Here is a 24,165-nt window from a genome sequence, read left to right on the forward strand (position 1 = left end):
ATTTTTTAAAAATTTGTCTAATATACCTATATTCATAGCATGTTATCCAATGTCAAGTCAGACTTAGTAACAAGACTATATAAAGAAATATCATTTGGACACATAAAACATGAAAATTATTTTTTTTAACCAATGCTGTATGAATCACAATTATAATTTTTCTTAGAGCATGTGATGAAATAAAAGAGAAAAAACAATATATACATTGCTAATCTTTTAAGTAATGTTATGTACATTTTATTGCCAGTATATGCACAATGGTAAGCATAGAACTATAAATACACAATGTAATTAAACAGTAGAAAACAACAAGGATGTTACACGTAACAAAGGAAAGAAGGAGATAGTATTTTCTTCATGTAGCTGCTAAAAAGGGCTAGTGACGAGTTATGACAGTCTTGGGTTTAAGTCTTTACATATATTTCTGTAACTTTTCCTCCGAATAAATCTCTGCAATGGTATCACTTCTTTAATAACCACATCTTAGCTCTTTCTATCGCATTCACTTCAAACTAAAGTGAAAACAACCTTCCCTTCTAACTACAGGCATCTGACTTAATTTTTTATTCAGTTTTGTTTTTCAGGGTTCCTAGCAGGTAAAGTGTGTAAGTAGTTTCTTATGGTATTTGGCTGCAATGTTGAAGAATAGAGTTTTGAATACACATTAAGTGATAATTTGGAAAAAAAAAAAAAAAGATTTTTCTGTAGATAGTTCTTCTACTGGGTGCTATATGCAGCAGCTCAGTCAAAAATTAGTCACCCTGAAGAGGTAGAGAGAATTTCAGCTTAGCATAGATCATCATCCTTGGCACCACTATTTTCTCTCTTATCAGGATACACTTCCTACAACTAGACAACATCACAGTCAAAGAAAAAAACGTCAGGGAAAAAAAGTTCCACTATTCCTGGGAAGGGCACTGTTTCATCCCCTTTCTCACTTAATTAGCTGGCTGCTTATATTAAAAAAGAAAGGGGAAAAAAAGGAAAAAGACAACATTTAGGGAGACATTTACTTATCTTTGTTCTCTTTCCATTATCAACTTCATAAATACAAAGAACCATTATTCACAATATACTAACTCTTTTTCAAAAATGGAAAAACAAACCCTTGAAACATTTCCACACCTTAATCCAGATGGGTCTTGAGGATGCTATTCAAGAAAACCATGCAAATAATTTGGTGCAGCTTTTCCTACTCATCCAAAATATATATTTTTCTTTAAATTAAAAGGTGGCGAGATCCATAGCATTTGTGACTATTCCCCCCTCCCCCCATTTAAATTCAGTGCAGAAAATCTTGGTGCTTTTCGGCAGGTAAGGAATAAATAGTTTTCTGCACTGTTGTCATAAGATCCCATGTGAGTTACAATACAAGACTACTTGTTCCAGCAATTAGGTTGAGAGGAAACATTCTAGTGATAAAGATAAATACATACTGAGCATGCTTGGGTAGAGCACTCCATTCTGAAGCATCCTGCTTGAAGAACGAAAGGTGACAAGGATGGTTCACGTCCATCAAGTGACCATGAACTCAGCTGCTCACCAGCAGGCTGCCACACTATCACTAGGTCGGCAGTGCTGCCCTGGCAGGGCTGTCTTCCACATTAAGAGGTACTGGTTGTACCAGTCCTCTGCTGTGCACACTAAATTCTTATTTATGCAACAAACATACAACCAATGAACAATATCACTGTGACAGAACTGGATCAATCCAGCTTTCTTTTTATAGGCATATTTCTCAATCTCCAGAATATCCCAAACAAGCAATAAATAAGATGATGAACCATCAACACAGTGAACGAGTCTCACTGCAGTTCAGACTAGTTCAGCCTTGTTTCACATCACTTCTTGTTTCTAGTGAAGGACATGATACTCAAACAAAACAGCAATAAAAAGGTAGTGTTACCTGCAGCTGAAGAAAAGCAACAGAATTTTTATTTTAACTTCTGAAGCTTAAAGCATACCTTTTTATTTAGCATTTTAAAAAATCTCTTTTTAATACAGTAACACTGGCAAAAGTTAATGGGAAGACACAGAGGATTATGAACAGGATAACTGATGGATAAGATTATTTTAGAACTTTATTCTGCTTTGATCAATTGATGTTAATACTGTTTTTCCTTAGATTTGGAATAATTCTATTGCAACAGTCTCATGCAGGCTGAGGACAGCTGTTGGTGAAAGAAAGAAACCCTAAACCCCAAACAAAGGAAAAATAACAAAAGAAAGGGTGGTGGTGGGGGGGAGGAACAGACCAAAACAAAACAAGAAAAAAGTTCCAGAAGTTGCACATAAGGATTTTTCTTTCACTTCAGAGGGCCCTTGCTTTAGGAGACCTGGTTAACTCTTGTCAGCTTCATTAGCTTTGTCCAGACATATCTGCTGCTGTATCCCCTGCTCCAGAGCCTGTTTGTGCACGTTTGATGTAGAGGTTCAATAATTTCATCTGCAAATTTAAGCCAGAAATTAATTCTGTTTAGTATTTGCAAACTGTACAGACTGATTACAGTAATTGTACAACAAAATGGACATTAATCCTTTTTCTTTTCCCTAAAAGCAAAATTGCACTTTATACAGTTGATTCAAAAGGAACATAACATGCCAATGGAAAACATCAAATACAAGTAAAATCTATCACAAGGAAAGTGCTCAAGCTTCTTTAAGGATGTAAAGAAGAGTACGATATAAGATAGTTAGATTAAGATAGATGGAGTACTTTCCTCCTATTACAATGCTTTTCTAAATATGGTAGTGGTTTGTTTTTTTTTTTCTTTTAAGCAAATCTTCAGGTTTAAGCCTCTAGTCAAGAGTTGCTGATGCTGGTATTTACTAAAGCTTCTAATATCGTCTGGAGTCACTTTAAATACAATTACTGCCAGAGACTATTTTAAAGATAGAACTGTCTTCTATCACAGACACACAAAATTAATTGTCCTGTTTTACTCCCAAGGAGAAAGAGATTCATAACTAACATATAGCCGTTTACATGCAAAAAACTGCTTGAAAAGTATGTCAATGAAGTCATAAATATCCTGAAACAAAAAGGACTAGATTGGTTCTTATTATTTCAAATTAGAGGTACTGAAAAGACTGGTGAAAGCAAAATAACAAGGAGGAAGAATAAATGAAACTGCTCTATGTAATATGGACATATCATGTTCCTTGTTTTTCAATAAGAATTTGCATGAAAACAAAGATGAGAAACACTGATAGGAAAAGCCTACTGAATGCAGCCATTACGACTACTACCAGCATACAAGTAACTGAATGCATTAAAAAAGCAGTATGAAACATAGTTCAGTAATTATCTTTATGCAAAAGTTTGTACACTTGCATAAATAAAGATCTGCGGACTCTCATTCTCGTTCAATTATACACTGCTTTGAAACTTTCCAGCAATGGCAACTAAAATGCAAATTCATAGATGCAATTATGAGCCAAGATTTCTTCAAACAATATCTTCTACTTACTTTACTGCCAGTGAGTTGACTGAGATGTGGTTTCAGTTCATCACCAATTACTGCATGAATGGCTACAAGGCAGAAAACACATGCCTTACGAACGCTGCTCTCTGAATTATCATAACCCTAGAAAGCAATAAAATTAACATGAATACCTTATCAGTTAATGATTAAAAGCCCCAGAAAGCTATTTACTTATTTACTATAATAAATACATTGAAGTCTATGGTAAACTAATAGCCAGTGTAGCCCGATGAAGCATTCCAACAAAAAACCAGACACAAATACAGAGCATGCAGTTAAAAAGCAGGCTGCCTATTAATCACTACTGATAATCATTTTTCAAGCTGAATTTAAAACCCACACAGTCCTAAGTTCATAAGTTACACTGGAAACAGAGCTGCTGCCAGGCAATATGAGAGCACATAAGAGAACTCTTCTATTTTATACAGGTGTTTACTTAAAGCAAGAGACCACTCACAGTTTAGAGCTTCCTGACTTTCTGAATGAACTCTCTTAATAGCTAAAGATTCTTTTGTTAACCCCCACCTCATTCTTCAATGATTTTTGTTTCTTTTGCCAGTTTTCTATCACTCCATGCCTGGCTATCTCACTCAGATTCCCTTCCCAGAGGGACCTTCTCTGCCTCTATTTTCCTGTAGATGTAGGAGAGGATCATGCTCATTAAAGACAGAAATCTGCACAATGCAGTTGCCAACTCCACAAAGTCCTGACCCATGAAGTAAATAAATGTATTTTGGCTCTAAATATGACCTTTAAAAAGTTGGTAAAAAAACATTCAGTTTTAAAGACAAATGAAAACTCAGATATCCCTCTAATTTTACTCAGCTTTATAAAACTGCTTGTTTCCTCTTGCTTCCCAAAAGCTTCAGCGGATAAAACCCTACAATTATACACAAATAAAACATGGCCAATTTCACATCAAATTATGTAACTGGGAAAAAGGTACAAACAATGAAGAACTATCTTAGAACCAAAAGTACCTACCAAGCTTACCTATAACCATGACTTTTATATCCTACTGAGATTCCCTGAGTACTCAGGGTTATAATTTAGCTCCCTGCTAACCAAAGAGATTGTTCCCAGTGTTGAAGGTATTTCTGGGTCAAAGCAGCCATCAACTATCAGACAAGTGAAATCCTTCAAAATAATGAAGTGGTACTATTTTTTAAAAATCTCTGCAATTTATGTTTATACAGTTTCTTTTTATTAATCTTTGGTCTTTTCCTCCTCTATTTTCTTCTTTCTTCTCTCCTTACCTGGATTAGACCTGGCACAATCTCTGGTAAAAGCTGAGTAAGGGTTTCTTTAGATACTCTTTCTATAACTTTTGTCTGCATTTTGATTGCAGCCAGATTGATGGGGTAATCTGCAGTTTGGATAATTGGACAGAGAACTTTGATGCACTGATCTGGGCTAATGGAAGTGGCCAGCATGGAAGCAGCTTCTTCAGCAGATCTCACCACCTATTGAAAGAAAAAGACACAGAAAAATTATTTATATGAGACTCTTACTCTGCGGTCTGTTTTCTGGCAGTAATGGTCTTGAGCAGAAAAATTTCCTATCAAGACCTCTGTGATATTACAGAAATATGTAAAGAGTCCAGCCCTTGGACATTATTTTTTAAAACCACAATTTTTCCCAATATTCCATGGCTGCTATGCTCTTGGTAATACACATCAGTTTTTCAAACTTGCTTGTTTAACAGGATTTGAAATTTCTGTACTGTCCATACCCTCCAACTACATATTGAAATATCACCACCTTTGTAAACCTGTAATTTCTTGTGTTGTCATTTGTTATTGCTTTTTAGGTCAGCGATCACTGATAAAACATGTCTGCACCTTCATTTTAAAGGTGTGTTTAATGACATATCTAGATTGCTAATTGTAGAAGTCAATCTAGCTGTTTTTCTTCCCCTACAATTTTGAAAGAAACTATGACAAGAGAATACTTTAAGCCTGGAGAATATGCAGAATAAGCAGAACAAGAACAATCAGGTAGGACTTCAACAGGTACACAAGCGCAAAACACAACAAGGGCACTACAGAGGAAATTAACATCTGATCTTCTCATAAGTGTGCTGGCATCTGCCATCTAACAAGGGAAACTACTGTACAAAATGAGTGGTTGTACACAGTGATTTACAAAAACCTCCAAAATTTTCTCTCCATCCTTTACTCTCTCACTCCTAACACATGAAAAGATGAGAGGGGAAAAAAGCACAGGAACAGAGAAGGAACAATGAGGAAACGACACTGTAATAAATACAGTGTATGAAACAAATCCAGACAGCACAGGAAAAAGATAAACAAGTATCAAATGAGTGATGAAGTCATGGGATGGGAGGAATCACAGTCAACTTCAAAGCTTAAACTCCACAGTATATTCCACGAAGTGCCCTTACATGGGGAAGATGTACTCATTTAGTAATAAACATTTCCACAGCATCAGTGACACTAACTTCAGAAGCTGAATATTGGGCTCGTTACTGTATCTGTGTTTCCTATATTTACATGCATTGTCCTTTACTGTGTATGCAGGCATCACAGATTAACTCTGAGCAAGGTTACATTTACCTTTCTCCTGAATCCCCTCCCTATTCCTGGCACTAGCACCTCTGCCACCACTGACATATTCCCATGCATTTTCCCATAACACCTTCAAAGCCATGCTATCAAACAGAGCAGAATGGAAAGGGTTGACAGTTCCTTTTCTTGTTTAGTCTCACCTCTCAACCACAAATCTCACTGAAATCCAAAAGCTGATTTTAGATCTCTATATCACCTATATTCGGCTTAAGATGTCAAACAAGGAAGAAGCACCTTTCAGTTATTCCTTAAGGAGCCATGAGACAATGTTGGTTACACTGTTCTGTGGAATGGCACCCAAGGCAATTGTTATTGAGGATGTTATTAACCATTCAAGAGCTTTTAGAACTGCAGGGGTTTTCTTCTTCCATACTCATGTTAACTAGTAATGTCATTGTTATTAAAAAAAATACTTCCTCAGTAAGAACTGATTATTTTGCATTTTCTGGACAGCTCTTTCATTTTGTAATAATATGTTGTAACTTATATATAACTTATATACAAAATTACTGATTACTGACCTCCTTATGAGGATCCTTATGCGCTTCTAATGTCTTCATGATTGTGAGCTCTGCATAATTTTTAAATCTTGCTGGCTGGTTTCTTAGAATTTCTCTTAGAACTTTCAGTGCCAAGGCTCTAATTGCATGCTAAAGATTCAATATTAAAATAAATGAGTTATGCATCTTTAAATAGACATATGCTTGTAACATTTGTTCAGCTGCTGTAAAAGTCTTTAATAATAGAAAAAAAGAAAAAAAAAACAGATTATACTTTTTACACATACACAGTCTGAATCTAGCATAAACAAACAGAAGTGGGAAAAAAAATCTCTTCAATCTCTTTTTTTTGCAGAAAATTCAGGTGACATATCCTAAACACACTGCTAAACTAATCTGACTTATCTACGTTACCCAGAAGTTAAGTTGCCAACACAAGGGCTGATAAAACTATCATGCAAATGCGTTCTTTACTTTCTCTTTTTACAATTATTTTAAAAATCAAACACAAGAACTGGTGTCTTTTTGATCCTCAGTAATTTCAGGAACACGGCCTTTGCAAAGAACTATTACACAGAACTCAGTCTCTTCACAATGACCATTACAGTATTTGAGAAATAAATTTTTAAATGCTTTGCCACAACATGAGGTTTTGATACATTCAGGGGCAATAAACAGATAAGCTTTGAATCTCAGTGCAAAAATGTTTCATTCAATCTACTGTGTCAGAATCAATAAATAGGAATCCTGGAGAAGTATCACTTTTTATTTCCATTTTTTTGTTTGTTTTTCCACCACTAACTGGGATTTGTGCCCTTTCTACAACTCATACAAATGTCAAAGCTACTGAAAGTAAGCCATGTACTTTGTTAAGATTCATAACTGGATGTTTCTGAATTTACCTCTTTATCTCCAAGCGTTTCAAGCAGCAGAAGTAGTATTGTTTTGAAATGCTCATCCCAAACACCAAAAGACTCTTCCTGAGTTAACTTCATGAGCTCATACAGGGCAGCCTTCCTTTCTTCAACTCTCTCATTATGGTTTGATAACTCTTTCAGTAGCTCTGCAACAAGATCAGAATGGTCCATGGGAGGCTCTGTCAAGAAAGAATACACAAACACAATTATCGTAAATAAATATTAGTGTCTGTTGTACAACTAAAGGATATTTTCTAGTGTGATTGGCTCTCTTTTGAGCACGCTTTTGTTTCCCCACATTTGCCTGCAAGAATTGCAGTTGGGCTACTACATTTTCAGCACAGCCAACACTGCTGAACAAGCTTACAATCCTCCCAAACCTCTACAATGAGTGCGCAAAAACCCCGTTGCAGGCTAGTCGACTGCAAGAGTTTTTAGGCTTGCAGTACCCACTAAGTACTCTGAATCCTTTTCTTGAAGGGCCATCTTTCCCATACGACCTTTCTATTCGAGATGACAAATTTTATTTTCTCTGTTAGTATTACAGAATTATTTAGACTTTTGTAAGTCCTGATTCCACCACAATAGCTAGGTTGCTAAAACAAACAAGGGAAAAATGTACAATGGTTCGTGGTACAAAAGAGTTGAAATAAAGGCAAAACAGGGTTATTAGTCCCATAGATCACAAAAACAATTCATTAAGACATGGCTCTAGATTTTAGTTTTGATTAGAAAGGATTCCATGATAATGGAAAAACACATTAGTAACACAATGTATATTTGTAAACGCTGGACTGCAAACAGAGTGATCTGCAAACAGTCAAAGAACTTTAAAATGGTGTCTTAATGAAAACTTGAAAATTTTAATGAAAATTTGCTTTTTCCTAAGGCAAAGATTTGGAAGTTCTGTCATACAATGCAAATGCATTGCACCTTACCTGAAATGACTGCATGTACTAACTAACACATGAAATACAACCTCCATAACTAATTAATTGTATCATACACTGAGAAACCACAACCTTTGAACATCTTGTATTACTATATTCAGTACTGTAACTTACAAATGCTGTACAAAGCACTTGTAAAAAGAAAATAGTAAAAGCTGAATACCACAGAATTAAATATTTTAATATCACACATCAGCTACTGTAAAAATCATGCTGGTTTTGAACCTCACATTCCTACCTGCATTCTGTTTTGCATAAATAAACAGGAGCACCAGCACCTGAAAGCAAACTACAAACACTTCTGCTGTCTCTGTATTAATAGATAAGTAATGTTTGACTAAAGAATAGACTGAAATTGCATTAGGTGAGTTATTATTTAAAGCAGATGAGCAGAATGGACAACCATTTTAATGGAAGCATGATCATTACTTTTACTGGCTATTACACTTGTTCTATCAAACTTACATATAGCTATAGCAAATCCTACTTGCATTATAGGTATAGCAAATCCTATTTGGGAATGCATATTGACGCTTTATTAGCAAAACTACTCATTTAAATTTATCTGTTTAAGGTATTTTCATTGTAGTATCACCTGAAATATACAGACCGAAGGGTTAGAGAGAGGGGAAGGTAATAGCCATGTCCATGCATGAAAGAAGCTCCAGTAGTGGACTACATAACTGGAAAACATGAAGATAACCAAGAGGGATGTGCCTTTACAGCTTGCCTTTTCCCTTTCCTTTGTATGACTTAGCACCCAGTGTTTCATTTGCAAACATTCTCCAGAAAAGAATGGAGAAGCATAGAAGTCACATTCAAAGTCTACTCTCAAAATTTCTTTTTCAGAAAGGAAACAAAACACAAATGAAGAGAAGCAGATGCCATTTATCCTTCATTTGATTGAATTAAAATATACATTAGAAAGGTAAATAATGGATGGAGAACAGCTCTTCTCAAACCAATCAAATCACATCCTTTTGACAGGATAAACAGTTCAGAGGGTTAAAAGGTGTGTCCTGAATTTAGGAAACATTTTCATACTGCCACTCACAGCATTTTGATATAAAAACTATGCAAACATGATGTCCAAAAAAGCAAACAAAGCAAGTGCAAAACTTGCAAGGTGACTGGATTATAAACGGCTTTCTATTAATCCAGGAGAAATGAGTGATGTCCTTGCTTGGATGTGTGCAGAGCCTGGTTCTGTGCTATCTAGGGAATGTGGAGTGAACTCAGAAAATCTGTAAATGACATCACTTTAGGAATAATCACAAACATTCTGGAGAACAGTAAGAATTTAAAATTATCATGTCAAATCAAAAGAATGGTCTAGAAGTAAAAATATGCCAAGTATAAGGCAAGACAGAAGCAGAAATCTTAAGCCCATATACAAAGTGGCAGGCAAAAAGGAAAATGTTCAGAAAGTGCAACTCATGGAAATAAACTGAAATAAATAAGCTTCTTTGGAGAAGAACACAGTTTTTCAGACAGACTGTGAACTGCTTTTAAGGAGTCTGGAAGTGACTTAAAGAGCCAGGCTTCCCTATGCTTTATATAAAGAGCATTTCCCTCAGGGAAAAAAACGAAGTGCAAGTGGTTGGAAGATTTAGGCTGTTACTTTGAAAACCTTTTTACTGTAAGAAAGGCAAAACACTCAAATGTGAGTCATGCGAGGCACACTGTGGCATCTCCTCTGCTGAAAATTTTCAACTGCCAGACAAACCATCTGTAGAATACATGTTCCTGCCCCAGTGCTGTTGACAGGACTGTATGAGCAGCTAAGGCTTTCCCATCTAGCCTTTTATTTCCACATCTTTCTGTCAGTAATGCATGACAGGACAGCTGGGAATCCAGTACTAACATAATTTTGTATCAGGAACAAGCAGCAATTCTGTGGAGCTTCCAAAAACTGGTATCTAATGTCAAGTGAACCCTTCAGGTTCATGGTGTGACTTGCAACAGAAGAGTTGTAGATACAAGGTGTTTTGCAGACTTTTTAATATATAATAATCCCAGACGAAATTCTGAAAGTAACACACAAATGACAGAATGTGCATGATATAACTAAATACTGAAGGTGAACAACACAGGAAGGAAAGCAAGTACTTCATCAAGATCCATTAAAGAGCAGACCTAAATAATGCATTACACTATTCTTCCAACCAGGACAAACTAATACTGGATAGGGATGCTTCACTCCAGCCAGTCATGAGTTGTTACAAAATTGGATCATGCTGGCACAGCACAAACTACATCTGGTTTAATGCAATACTCAAAAATAAGTTGTCAGAAGGTAGAAAGAAGGCTTCTCCCATGTAAAACAAGAGCCCTTAATACAGAATCTCAAACATAACCTGGCTCTGTATGTGGATGGCAAAGGTATTTAAGTATGTACATGACATGATCTGTAAAACAGTGTTTTTCCCTCCATCTTTTTCAGAAGATATTTGGCTACTCTATGTGCTTCTTCATGATATGTAAGAAAAAACAAAAATGCACCATACTTGGATTTTATTTTGATTCAATGCAGACTTAAAGCCAACTTACAGAATAGGTAAATAAAACACCATGTCAAAAATAACTTTGTTTTTCAACAATTTCTGTAACACATGTTTTGCAGAATGACAAAAGCAAAAGAGGTAGAAGGGAGATGGTTAGTTTGTCCCTTGCTACTAAGAAAGTGTTTACTTAAAAACTTAATCTATAGCTGAACAACAGTGAATAACAGATTATGAGAACCACTGACTGTTTATTAAAATAACGATAGTAACGTTCCTTTGGAACCTTCTTAATATACAGATAAAAAATTTATCCAAAGATATATGGAGAAATATCATAAAGAAGATATGGAAGCCTGCTAAACAGCAACCCATGTTCCTAGATTAACATGAATCACCTTCCTGGTAAAAAGCTGGTTTGTTTTGTTTAATTTAAAAAGAATGTTTAGTCAATAGAAAATGCTAATGTCATGTTTCAAATACAAATATATTACTAACAAAATACTTAATCTTTCACCTAATTCCCAAACTGGCTTGATTCAGTTTTACTTCCTTGTTGTAAATCTTTTCTCCACCCTCCTGCTTTAAATTTCAATCATACAACAATCTGATAAGTAAATTTATACTGCCAATACTGATACAGGATGTGCTACTAGAAGTATAGAACATAGTTCAGCATTTCCTTCATTTTTACCCTTAGTCTCTAGAAATACCAGGTAATCCAACAATGTAACTCAAAGAGACGACTAACAAATAAACTAATTCAAAATACAGCACTTGTAAAACCCCCTCAACTAAGTGATACATATATTTCTAATAATAACTTCAGAAACTGAACTCCAAGATAGAAAATCTCATAATTTTTCTTCTAGCACAGTATGTAATCTGAATCTTACCATCAGGAAATTGCTCTGCATCATCATCAAACATGGCTTCTTTCAAAGCAGATTTATTAAATGGACTGATACCATCAGAATAATTGTATGGGTTGTAATCTCGTGAGCGTGGCGAGGAGTGGGGAGGCATCGTGTTGAGTAATGATGTTTTGTTATCCAGAGCTGTCCGACCTGTATCACCCACACCACTTCCTGCTCGTATATCCACTATTCCAGAAGCACTGCAAATCTGCAGAAGAGGAAGTATCACATCAGCATGTGAAATACACTCTTACACCATTAACTACATTGCTAATTCATTTATGCAGCAAAAACCTCACAAATTTCAAAATGCTTAGAATTTTCAAACTAGACTTCAAATAAGAAGTCTTAGTTCACTAAATGTTGCTTTCCTTAAAAAACTCAAAAAAACCCAGAATACAAAGGAAAGTATCTGTTGTCCAAAAGAAATAATAAGCCAGAAACAGTTGTATTTTATATTACATGTCTGATGCAAGGTAATTAAAAAAGCATTTAAGCATATATACGTGGCAAGTTCAACTGCCAAAGTTCCACAGAAACAGGAGTCTTAAATACTGCATCTTAACAAGCCACAGGTTATGTACAAAATAAAATAAAATAAAATGCAGTTCAAGACTAGGAACATATTTTTCTAAAGTTCCTAAGTAATTCAGGAGAAATGCCCAATTTAAGAAGAATATAAACCTCCTGAAACAGATGCTTTCTTATCTGTCATCAGACACCAGATTAGTTTGCTGATACTAACATAGACTGAGTTTAAATACTCACCGAATCACCATCATCTTTTTTAGCATCTCGTTTTACAGGCTCATTCATATCTTCCTGACTACGAAAACTGAAATTCTGGATGGCTTCAGTGACTCCACGAAGAGAGCTGTAAATATCTTCAGAATTCATGTTTTCAGTGTCATAGTCAAATGCACTGTGAGCCACGGAGAAGGACATAGGAAGTAAGATGGATTTATTTTGTCATTCTGTATTTTTAAATCACATTAGCAGGCAACTACAGAGACTCAGGAAATACTACTAAAATTATTACTTGTCTTGAAATACATTAAGAAAGTTGTCTCTTTACAATACAAAATTGTATGATGGCATGCCTTAGTAAGTGTACTACCCTGTTTCAGAAAGCACTGAAAGTAAACAAGTGAAAGGCTACATTAGGTAACAGTATCTGCCTGAAGAAACAAACTTCTGCTCTGTTTTACTCTGCTGAATGTGCAACAACTGGAATTTTTACACCATCCTCTTATTCTGAAAAAAGACTTATTGTAAGAAGCATTGATAAAACTCAACAGCAAATTGACTGGTAAAAGCAAAATTACAAAGTCTACTTTGCTGACAACATCATTACTATAAAAACATTTGTTAACTGTTACTTCTTTAATCTCCCCAATATTACACCTGGTTTGACGACCCAGTGTGTTGGTTTTGGCTGGAATAGACTTAACTTCTCTCATAGAAGCTGGTATCGGGCTATGCTTTGGATTTGTGCTGGAAACAGGGTTGTTCCCATAGGGGTGATCCCCACTAGAAATAGTAAATTCCTTGTCTGTTGGTTGCATATGCAGCTTTTGCTTTACCTAATTGTCTTTATCTAATTTTTCTCTCTTTTATATTCTGATTGCCCCACATATCCCACCACAGGGATATTGAGTGGCTGTGTGATGCTTAGCTGTCAGCTGAGGTTAAACCATGACATGAGATGACATATTCTGACACTTGTTAGAGAAGCACACTTTGGTTCATTCTCTTGCTAATCCATCTGCATTCCAAGATGTACAGCCCCTTCCCACCTTAGGCCAGCACGTCAGACCCTTCTGGGAGGCTGAGCAGTTCACTACCATTCTATGGCAGAAGGGGGATTATTTCTGAGCATCTGTTATTTTGTGCAAAATTTTGCCCATGGTTTCATTATTGGGGTTACATCTTTGGATGTGTTATAATGTGTATATAATGTGTTATAAGCCTTAGATGTGGAATTGTAACACCACCAGCCTACATTACCTTGGTGACAAAGTGTTCTGTGATGTATTGGTTGGGGAAGTGAGAGGACTTGACCAGCTTGCTGGGGAGCGTGGAGTAGGTCTTGTTAAAGGACTTCCCACTGATCCCTGGAGAAGAGGTGAGAAAAGATATTCTAGTAGGACTAAAAGCTTCCCTTTTAACTTATTACATTTATTATTATATTTATTTTCTGGTGCCCAGAACATTTAAAGAACTTCAAGTAAATTCCTGGATCATCTAACCCATTATGAGTAACTTTAATCCTTTGTAACTTTGAAATTAGAAAGTACAAGATAAACTACTTTTAGGAAGCTCATTCAAACCTATGAAGTCACTTGGAAGAAACACAGAAACGGTAACTCTAGAGGAAAAAGAAAAGAGATTCCATAGAGAGCTACTAAGATAGGCTTCTACATAGTAACTTCAGAAAGAAGAGTAATAGACGTGTGGATACCTGACCACTGTTGCCTGTATTCCGGAGATGATTATGGAGAAGCTTTGTGGCTCCATCCTGAAATGTTTTTGGTAAAGCACCCAATAGCATTGTAAACTCTGGAGTGTTGAGCTCAAAAAGTGAAATCAGCACTGACTGTGCAGCCTACAAAAAGAAAACACAAACTGAAGACATTATTTAGAGTTTCAAAGTAATTTTATCAGCAGAAGATGCTATAATGAGTGGTAATCACAAAATGTGAGTCAAGTCTTGATCAAGCTCAAATAAAGATGTTAACAGATGTGAACAAAAGCAATTCACAATTGCTGGTAAGCTGGACTTCCTGATTTTGATAAATTCATGCACACAACTATCATTGTAACAAGCAGTCTTTCAGAAATACACTTTTCAACCTCCCTAGCCCCACATCCTTACTCAGGGAAAAAAAAAAAAAAAAAAGAATTTGCAAAATGGAGGTTAAGGGTTTGGGTGAAAAAATTTAGAGAGAGAAATGAAACACACCAGGCAGGTTCAAGCATGTAATCCTTTCTACTGAGTTCTGCAAGTCCTAATTACAGATGGTAACACACTTGCTTGAAAAGGAACAGTTAGCACTGTAGAAATTAAAACAAACCCAACCAAACAAGATACCCTAATCTAGAATGAGACAGTAGTGATCACAGCTGATCACTTGATACTCCTTATAACTTACCCTACAGCCAAACTAGTTAGTGCCTGTGCTTCCTTCAACCTTTCTAAAAGGTAGGCCAACATAATTGGCAATGAAATTTGCTGACTACAAATTCTGAAGATGAAAACTGTGGGTAGTTTGGACTGGATGTCACCTTCCACACTCTCAACTTGATTAGTTCATTGTTACCATCACCTTCATCCTACAGCATATTTTACATATGTTGGGGCTTTTTTTACCTCAACAAAAAAAATGAGCTTACTCTACTGACAAAGCAACACAGTAAATTACAATAGTTGGATAGTTGGATTCCCTCTAGTACAGGAATTGTTGACTGAATGACTTAAGCTATGTTTGCACAGTCTGACAAAGATTCACTGGATAGTGTAATACACCTGTCAACATAGCAACTAAACTAACAAGCACAAAAAAGATCTGGAGGAAGTTCTCAGGAATTACTTCTTTGTAGCAAAAGACTGCGGTTGTATGATTAACCAACCATGTGTAGCATAGGTAGCTCACCATCGAGGTCTGCCACGCACTGGAAAGCACCAGTGCCTCATGCTAGACAGTTTGCTTAACCACCAACACACTCCAAGCAAGTAGTTTAGAAAATTCTTTTAGACATTTCCCTCCATTTGCTTCCAGAGCAATAAACTGTAGCATTTTTAAATTGAAACTGGAAAGCCAAGGTATGAGCACACACACCTGCACACATCTCAGTATTAATGACAAAAAACCTATCATGTCAGATTGCTACAAATTATCTTTGCATACTTCTGACTTTTTTTCTTTATTTCCTCCTCCATTTAATAGCCTTGCCTTCAAGTGATCCCCTGAATGTCCTCTGCAGTCTGTCTGATGTTTCTGTTGTCCTTGTAATTTTTAATAGTCAGTCTTTTAATGAAAATTGACACAAAGCAAAATCAAGATAAATCCAGCAGCTGAGCACAGGTCTGGGAATCACCACTTTCTGGTTAGCCTGTCTCCACTCCTTAATACTGTATACTGAAATACAGTCTATTTAAGCTGCTATTAAGAGAAGACAATAGGAAGTCCAGGATTGTATCAGGATACAAACTGATACCATCAAGTCTGCCTAAAATTAAGCTCTCCCTGAAGTATCAAAATTGGTACTGACTTGCAGAAGGTTTTCAATGCAATTACTGACTTTCTTTCTCTTCCTTACCAAAGAAACCCTGTGTTTTAGAGTATTAAGAGGTTTTTATTTTCCCCAGCATAAGGTCTCTCCTGAGATGTAAATTCACTCACATAGAGATCATCTTTAAAAGACTGAAATAAGGATTAGAAATATTTCTTTGGTTTTGCTTTCTTCTTAGAAGATTTCTAAGAACAGACTCAAACTCTTTCCAGAAGCACTCTAATCTTAGAAGAAATCGAAGTTCTGAAATAGAATTTTACCTTCCAGAAAGAAGTACCATGTCAAGTGAACTACCCTAAGAGTGCTCAATTTCAGACTAATAAACTAGGACTTTTCATAATACTTAACATTGGAACTGTTTTTGCTAAGGAAAAAACCAAATCCATGAATTATACAGAAATTACTTAGAAAAAGTTTTTAATTTAAAGAAATCACACGAAGTGCTATAAAGCTCATTAAACGAAGTAAAATTAAAAAGCCTGTGATAGCAAGTTGAGAAGACTGTTAAGAGAATTAAATATTTTATACTATCAGAATAACTTTTTTGGCTTCTTATTGGCAAAATTTTAATTTCAAGAGCTAAAGGATTATTGCAGTTACTTGCCTCAAAGAGCTGTGTTATGGAAAGAAAAAATAAAGTCCAATTTACATAATTAAGGTGTTCCAGATGATTTAACTCACCAGTAATTCTTTCCATGATGCAGTTACTTATTGACATAAAAATGCTAATTAGCGTTATGAACCATCGGATAGGACAGCTTGCCACGTGTCTTAGTAATAAAACTTCACTGATTTAGAAGATAGTGCTGCTTCAATTCTCCCCCTGCTTCCTTATATGTTACTAGAACATGATACCCAGGCAAGAAAAGTTCACTGGATGTAATCTATTTGTTTTCTCAAACTCATGACGTTTTACAAGAAGCGAATGACTAAAATGGTCCCTCCAATAGAAAAACTTTCTGGTGCTTATTTAATTATGTATTACATTCTAGAGAGTAAGAAGTCTTGTAAGTTATTTTTATTTTTGGTTTTTTTTTCACACTGCAATTTTTAAGACAGCTCCTACTATTCTCTCCTACATCCCTCCTAAACAAAGGAAGTTGCTCTTTCCAGGAAAGATGAAGCTGCCAAAACTCAAACTTAATTGAAAGCAGGAAAACAAATCTCAACAAAAGAATTGTTGCAGCTTTTCAAACTGCAGAAATAGACAGAAAAAAAGAGAGAAGAGTTAGCTCTCTGTGTCATAGACAGTTGCACTGAGCAACCATATAAGATACAACATTTTTGTAGGGTTAACATGCTGGAAATGGCAACTACACAGCATGACCTGTAACCGTCAGAGCAATAAAACTATTCCATCAAACTGCATATAAAATGAAAAGATTTTTTGCTTTCTGCAAGTGAAGTCCTGTTTAGAAACCCTTTCCAAAGACTGCAGTAGTACATTTCTTATGGTTATTTATATCCCGCCTATATCTATGTAGCTCACAAATGTTATTTTTCACTTCACATCATTATGTGGAAACGGGAGGTTTGCACTGGAAGTGCAGCATTACAAGAATAAGTGTATGATACTACCTTATCAAAGCACAAACTTTCTTTGTCCAAGATTCAACAGCTAACTACATATCTGTTGTTAAAAATAAAGGACTCCAGAAAATCCAACAGATATTAGACTGAGTTTGCTACCAAATTCACCACCCACTTCTGTTACAAATATGCTATTTAGTATCACAGAGGGTGGTCTGGAATAATATTAAAACTATACAAAAAATGGCCACTGAAGAGATTTTAGCACTACACAGTACTTGCAATAAAGAATGATACATTATGGAACAGAATCTCAACATATTAACATATATAAAAACACAACCGTAATGTAGAGTTTTGAGATGTTAATTTAAAATTTTTACTTATATATTCTTAATTACCTGTAATGTTCTGCAATTCTAAGGACACATTAACAAACATACCTTCCTAACATCTGAACTTTTAGGTTCTGTGGTCCAGGTGATAATCCGAGACACTGCTAACCTAGTTTCACTAGAATTTACAAAATCTCCTGGATCCATTTGTTGCGCAAGAGTTTCAATGTATTTCAGGATTGCAACTTTGACCTGCAAAGAGAAACAGAGTCAGGTGGACAGTAAAAATCGTGTGCTGCAAGAACAACTGAGCTCACAGAGTAGCGTTCATTCCCTAAAACAAGATTTTTTTTCCAATTAAACTACACATGTTTTCAGCATTAATATAAATATTTCTGTAATAAAACAATTTACAAGTGGATTTAACATTTGAAGAAGGAAGTTATTCCACAGAAATTCAAATACTAATAGAAATCTTACATTTCACTGCTAGCAACTAAGAGGCATAAATCATTGCATATGCAGAAGCTTATATTTAAAAAAAAAGAAATGAAGAAAAGATTCATTCAGAATTATTTAGAAAGTTTTTCAAGTACTTAAATAAAAAATGAAAATCATCTGATGAACCAATTATCACTTCTTACTACCTCCTATCAGGTAATTAACACTCAGTGCTTTTTCATAAAACATCAGGCTGAGAAGTCAAAGTCTCTGGAAAAAAGTCACAGGAATCTTCCCATTAAATACTAAAAATGTATGGAATAGAATTTCTAGGAAAGACTTAAGATGGTCACATGCACACTTTGTTTTGAATATATTTAGATGATAGAGACATGGATTTACCAGGAGGACAGAAAACCTCCTGTACTACCTCATTTATCTGATCATTCTCTTACTCCACAACCTTGCTTTACTCTTTACGCAGAATCCCTGTTTTGTACATCCCAGACTGCAGCCTCCCTCTTGTTTCTTCAATATTGCATCACTGCACAGTTCGGGCAAAGGGCTATTATGCCTGTATATGTCTAAAATATTTACTTCTTCATCTTCTACTGCCTCAAATTTGTCACCCAATCTGCCAATGAAAGACATCTATGAGATTTAGCTGCTTTTATTTCAAGTAATTTCTAGTAAACTAGTAATTATAGCGAACCAAAAATACCTGCAGGAGGGGGAGACCTATGTCCATCATAACCAGAGAGAAAAACAGTTCTGGGTGTATTTCTGGTTGTTCATGGGTTGTAATACAACTGTTCTGAGCAAAGTAATTTAGAAATTTCTCTTGGTCATAAAACTTGCAAGCTATTAAAAACTCAAGATGCACTGACATACACACAGGAATTAATAATGAATACTTCATTTTCAAAGCAGCTGTTAACGCTCAACTTCCCTGAAGTCATATCAAAGCAGCAGCTGAAGGCTTTCATCTTATGCAGATCAACATCCACAAATGCACACTATTTGCTAGCAATTTTCCAAGGAATAAAGTCATGAACATCTCTGCAGCAAAAAACCTTAGGTCACATGGCTTTCCAAATTTAAAGCTATAACTGACATTTCTAGATTATGTAGGGAAACCATTGTGACACCACCGCATTTGACTCTTGAGGATTTAAATAAATCTAAGACTTGAAAAGGTTGCTGTTAAGGACTGTAACATCCAGAGGCATTTCTCCCAATGAAGAAGACTCTCAAGTACTGTATCTGAGAGAGCAGGATTATTTTGTGTCTGAACTGCTTCCTGAGGAACTTGCACAGACTTCTGCAAAGATGGAGGCTCTCAAACAGAACAGCACTGAACTGAAGATGAACGGAATGAGTTCTCACTAATAGAGTTTTTCACAGTGAGACAGATTCCCAAACTTAAACTTGACAGCTATTTAAAAAAAAGTATTTTTTACTAATTGCTTTTGAAATAAATTCTGTAAGGGCTACACCTTTCTGTGGTCAGATATAATAGCCAGTATTATTACAGCCTAAAAATCCCATGCTGAAATAAAACTCTCTAAGAGCAGCAAATTACTTTAGAAGTATCTTTTCCAATATTTCCCGTAACTATGTACAGAGCTGAAATTTAGAAATAAAAAGACTAATCTATTTCACTTTAACAATCTATTTCACTCCTCAATAAAGCATTTAGTCTTTCTGAGAGAAAAAGTTCTGGACTGCAATGAAAGCATCTCCAGAATTCTTACAATGAATATTTGTGTTAAGCTGAAACCACTCTCTATGAAGGTATTCACTACTGTCACTTTCAGACTGCCACATCCCAGGCATCTGTGTCTAAGTTACTGAACGCTTAGGAGTGATTGCCTGTGCCATTATATAACCAAATGGCTAAAATATACACTAAGGATAAATTTTGAAGGGCTCTCTCATAGTTGCAAATCTGTGGTACACAGCGTGTTTTTAAATCCAGAAATTTTAATATTGACTTAGGTTAAAAAAAAAAAAATCTTCTCATCAACTGTGGCAAAAAACCTTTGTCAACAAATCAGTATTTTCAAAATAAAGAAGTTCAGAAACTTGAACTTTGGTCACAATGCTTACATCAACTCCTCACTGTGGCTGGTATGAAACCCAAGAAAAATGAAGTGATGATTGGAAGTGTATTTCAGGACAATACCTATCCTTTGGAAACCATATGTTTTGCACTTGCAAAAATAAGCTAAATAGACAATATCCTACCTAGAACATTTGACTCTTAGCCCATCCAAAAATCTGACCAAAACAGACACATACATCTGGCACCTCTAAACTGTGTCCCAGCAATTCACCACACTTAAGTGTAAAATGACTGCAGAAGTATGACAGATAGCACAGTACACTAAGTTGTATCCTCCAGGGATTAGGTCAGTAGAATTCTGTCTTCTCTATAGTTGGTCTTCTTACTGTCCAGCTATCAAAATCCACCTCTGTGGCCACTCTAAAAGTTCAAGTTTTATTGTCTGAGACCTAGCTGTCTTTCTAAGTGTAAGAATGACAATGACAGTTTACTCCAAAGGATCAGGATTATTTATTACTATCATGTGAAAACCAGAGGAAAATGTCATTTGTAGAAGGGAATTGTTGCACAGCTCCAATTTCCAATCTACCATCCCTCCTTCTATCTGACCACCTTTTGGGATGTTGAAAATCCCTTCTCTGACTTTTTTCTGTCACAGTGAATGCTGTTTCTCAGTATTCCTAGAAGAAAAGCAATGAGATAATAATTTATCAAAGAACAAAAGCTCAAGACTTCAGGAACTGGAGTAATCCTCTAGGATTATCAATTATTCTGTGGGTTTTAATCACATCAATTATTCAATTGATTATATTAATTATTCTATCTGGGTGCACTGAAGATGGGATTTAGGCAAAATACTCAATAATGTGGATATTAAATAGATACTTCTGATTTGTGGCCAATAACTTTACTGTCTGAATCCTGAAGTTGTAGTTACCACAATAAAAGGAACTGGGGGGCAGATGCCACTTTCTTCTGAGAAAAAAAAAGCTTACCTTCTCTTAAACAGTTACATAATTTACTGTCTCAAAAATTCATTCTAAATACCCTTGATTTTGCTTTAAACTGAGAGGTGTTCTTCTAAAGAGATAACTTTTACTAGCATCTTGATTTCAGAATTCCCTCTCAAAATTATTTTCAGAATGTCTTCCATCAAGTATTTCATATTTCTGAATTCCTTCTAGGTCATTTAGGGAATAATCTTGAACTTAGTCCCAACTCAGCCTAGTAGATGTCCACGTCTCATTCAAAATCTACATTCTCAGCTTTGAAATGCACTTTAACAGCTATACACTACTGTATGGAAAAAGAACATCTCAACCATCAAATTCACCTTCCTAGGGAGGAAAACCAAGTAAAATAAAACCAGTCTCAATGTGTTCCAAGGATTCATTTAAACAACAGATTTTTACTACCTCATTTGCTGTCTTCAATAAATGACAGCAGTCCCTTTTTAACACAGCTCTACGAAGCAATAGTGGTCAACGTATCAACTGTCCTCAAAAGCTTAAAAATGTAAGTTTTACTGTATTGTAGACAAAAAAGGCATATTCATGTGACTTCAGGTTCAACATAATTCCAGTAAAATCATATTCTTGTGCAGTATCAAACTGAGTAAAAATATTTCGTGCATGATAGAGCGGAAGTTGCCAGGTATCACATGCTTGTTATTTCCCCATTCTCATTACTTATAAATCTTCCTAGGATTTGATGCATTTGTTCTAAAATCAACACTCTTTGGAACTGCAAATGTACTAGAGAATAGATTTTTACTTTTCAGACGTGCTAGCAGGTCTATAGATTACAGATTCTTAGGTAAAAATTGTGTGTATAATTGTAAAGCTACACATTGCTTTCAGAGAAGTAGAGTGCACCACAGAAGCTGATTTTTAATATACTAACTCAAGTTCAGATTAATATTAAAATAATTTAAAATAACTCAAGGCCTATCAGGCTGAACACAGGAAAAAATAAATATTAACTAGGCAAACAAGGATGGGAAATCACAAACATAAAATTAGAAAAGACTTGATAGAGTGAGTTTGCATAACCAGCTTGATGTTAGGCAGCCACATTTTTGTTGCTCATTTTTCCTGTACTGTGTTTTTATTAGATCTCTCTTGCAGCAAACATTTTCATACTAATATCTTGTTTAAAACTGAGCATCCACATGCTTAAAGTTTCCCGCAAAGGTTAGTAGCAGCATACAATGCATTCAAAAATGATTAAAAATTATTGGTAATACTGTAAGAGTTTCACAGACGGTTAAGAATAAAGACAGTAATTCAGACAAAAACCTTTGAGCTCCAAAAAGAGCGAAGCTGGTCCTGCAGTGCTGGCTTCACTGTCTGAAAGTTTATAAAAACAAAATCCACTAATTGAAAACCTTTTTTTTCCTTTGTTTTTACATAAAACAAAAATTACAATCCAAATTCAAAATTAAGACAAGCAAATTTCTATTAATGATGATTTCTACTTGCAAAGCAAGCCTAAAAACTCTTACCTTCAGACTAGGTGTTTGGGTCTGGTCAACAGTAAATCTCATTAAAATACTGAACTGGAGGTCATTTGGAAAAGATTCCCTGTAAACAAACAAAATAATGTTAAGTTACGCTTTTAAGAACTGTTGAGAGGCACCAAATAAGCCCTCACCCTTCTCAGCAAAGCTGAAATTGCTACCAGTTACCACTGTATCTGACCTTTCAGAAACATTTACCTAGCATGTTTAGGACAAGATTTAAGGAATTCCTGCTATAGCTAGAATCGATAATGCAAGTAATGCAGAATGACACAATAATGATATGCTAGAATTCTGATTCTAAATCAGGCTGTTAGTGAAGTCTGGGGAGAAGGAAGGGAAGACAGAAAGCAAATCCATTATTACCGTAACTCCTTAAAAGTCGGTGCTGATGCAGAGATGAATATTCCAGTGAAACTTTTACAGCAAAATAAAGAAGTTCAAACACAATTCCTACATCACTGAACACAAGGTGACACAACAAACATACACAGCTCAGATGCACATTTTGGAATTAGGTAAGTAGTATCATATTAATTGTTCAGCAATTGGAGGACGCAAACCCTTTCAATTAAGAGTCATTTTATGGAACCAAAATGCTGAAGCAACAAGGCTTACTAAAGTTTCAAGATCTGCTATGAACTGTGCATTTTTCCAGGTATCAAACAACAGAACAAAAAAAAAATAAAGCAGCAAAAAACCTTGAAAATAGCTAACAACTACATTATTGTTACTTTCTTAAGAGCTCATTACCTTGTGACATCAAGTGCCTTCTGAACTTTTGCTTGTACAGACCCAAGCAAATCAGCACCCATTTTTTTCAACAGCTGTGTCAGCAGTACAAATAGCCAGTCCTGCAGATCTTCTTTATGGACCTGGATGAAGTCGACCAGTGTCTCCAAAAACATACTGAACACCTAAAAGGCAGAAGAAGATGGAAAGAGGGTAGGATGGGGCAGAAGAGGGAACGACACTGACGTATGCTGAACTTACAAACGAAGAAAGCAGTAAGGGAATCAGAGGCAGAGAAAGGCAGTGTTTTGCAGCCAAGCGGGAAAAAAAGAAAAAAAAGAAAGGAAAAGAAAGAAATCTGCCTTGCTTTTTCATAGGATTTTGATATAAGAG

General features: G+C 35.6%; 1 protein-coding gene across 19 annotated transcripts in view; it reads right to left on the bottom strand.

Moving 5' to 3' along the window:
* Window positions 1-209: 209 nt before the first annotated feature.
* Window positions 210-24,165, bottom strand: part of CLASP2 (cytoplasmic linker associated protein 2) — a 150,896-nt gene continuing 126,940 nt past the window's right edge. For 12 of the 19 annotated variants that reach the window (XM_056485334.1, XM_056485333.1, XM_056485343.1 and 9 more), the window contains 13 exons: window positions 23,794-23,957; window positions 23,026-23,104; window positions 22,820-22,870; window positions 18,125-18,268; window positions 14,320-14,463; window positions 13,866-13,972; window positions 12,627-12,780; window positions 11,838-12,066; window positions 7,476-7,669; window positions 6,595-6,723; window positions 4,742-4,948; window positions 3,471-3,587; window positions 210-2,446 (listed from right to left, as the gene is read on the bottom strand). In XM_056485334.1, coding sequence (XP_056341309.1) covers window positions 2,360-2,446; window positions 3,471-3,587; window positions 4,742-4,948; window positions 6,595-6,723; window positions 7,476-7,669; window positions 11,838-12,066; window positions 12,627-12,780; window positions 13,866-13,972; window positions 14,320-14,463; window positions 18,125-18,268; window positions 22,820-22,870; window positions 23,026-23,104; window positions 23,794-23,957 — 1,806 coding nt within the window. In that variant the 3' untranslated portion in view covers window positions 210-2,359. The remainder of the gene's footprint in view (window positions 2,447-3,470; window positions 3,588-4,741; window positions 4,949-6,594; window positions 6,724-7,475; window positions 7,670-11,837; window positions 12,067-12,626; window positions 12,781-13,865; window positions 13,973-14,319; window positions 14,464-18,124; window positions 18,269-22,819; window positions 22,871-23,025; window positions 23,105-23,793; window positions 23,958-24,165) is intronic. The other 7 variants (XM_056485341.1, XM_056485337.1, XM_056485346.1 and 4 more) reach the window with 1 other exon arrangement.

This window comes from Oenanthe melanoleuca, chromosome 2 (assembly GCF_029582105.1).
Source record: "Oenanthe melanoleuca isolate GR-GAL-2019-014 chromosome 2, OMel1.0, whole genome shotgun sequence".
Classification (NCBI taxonomy): domain Eukaryota; kingdom Metazoa; phylum Chordata; class Aves; order Passeriformes; family Muscicapidae; genus Oenanthe; species Oenanthe melanoleuca.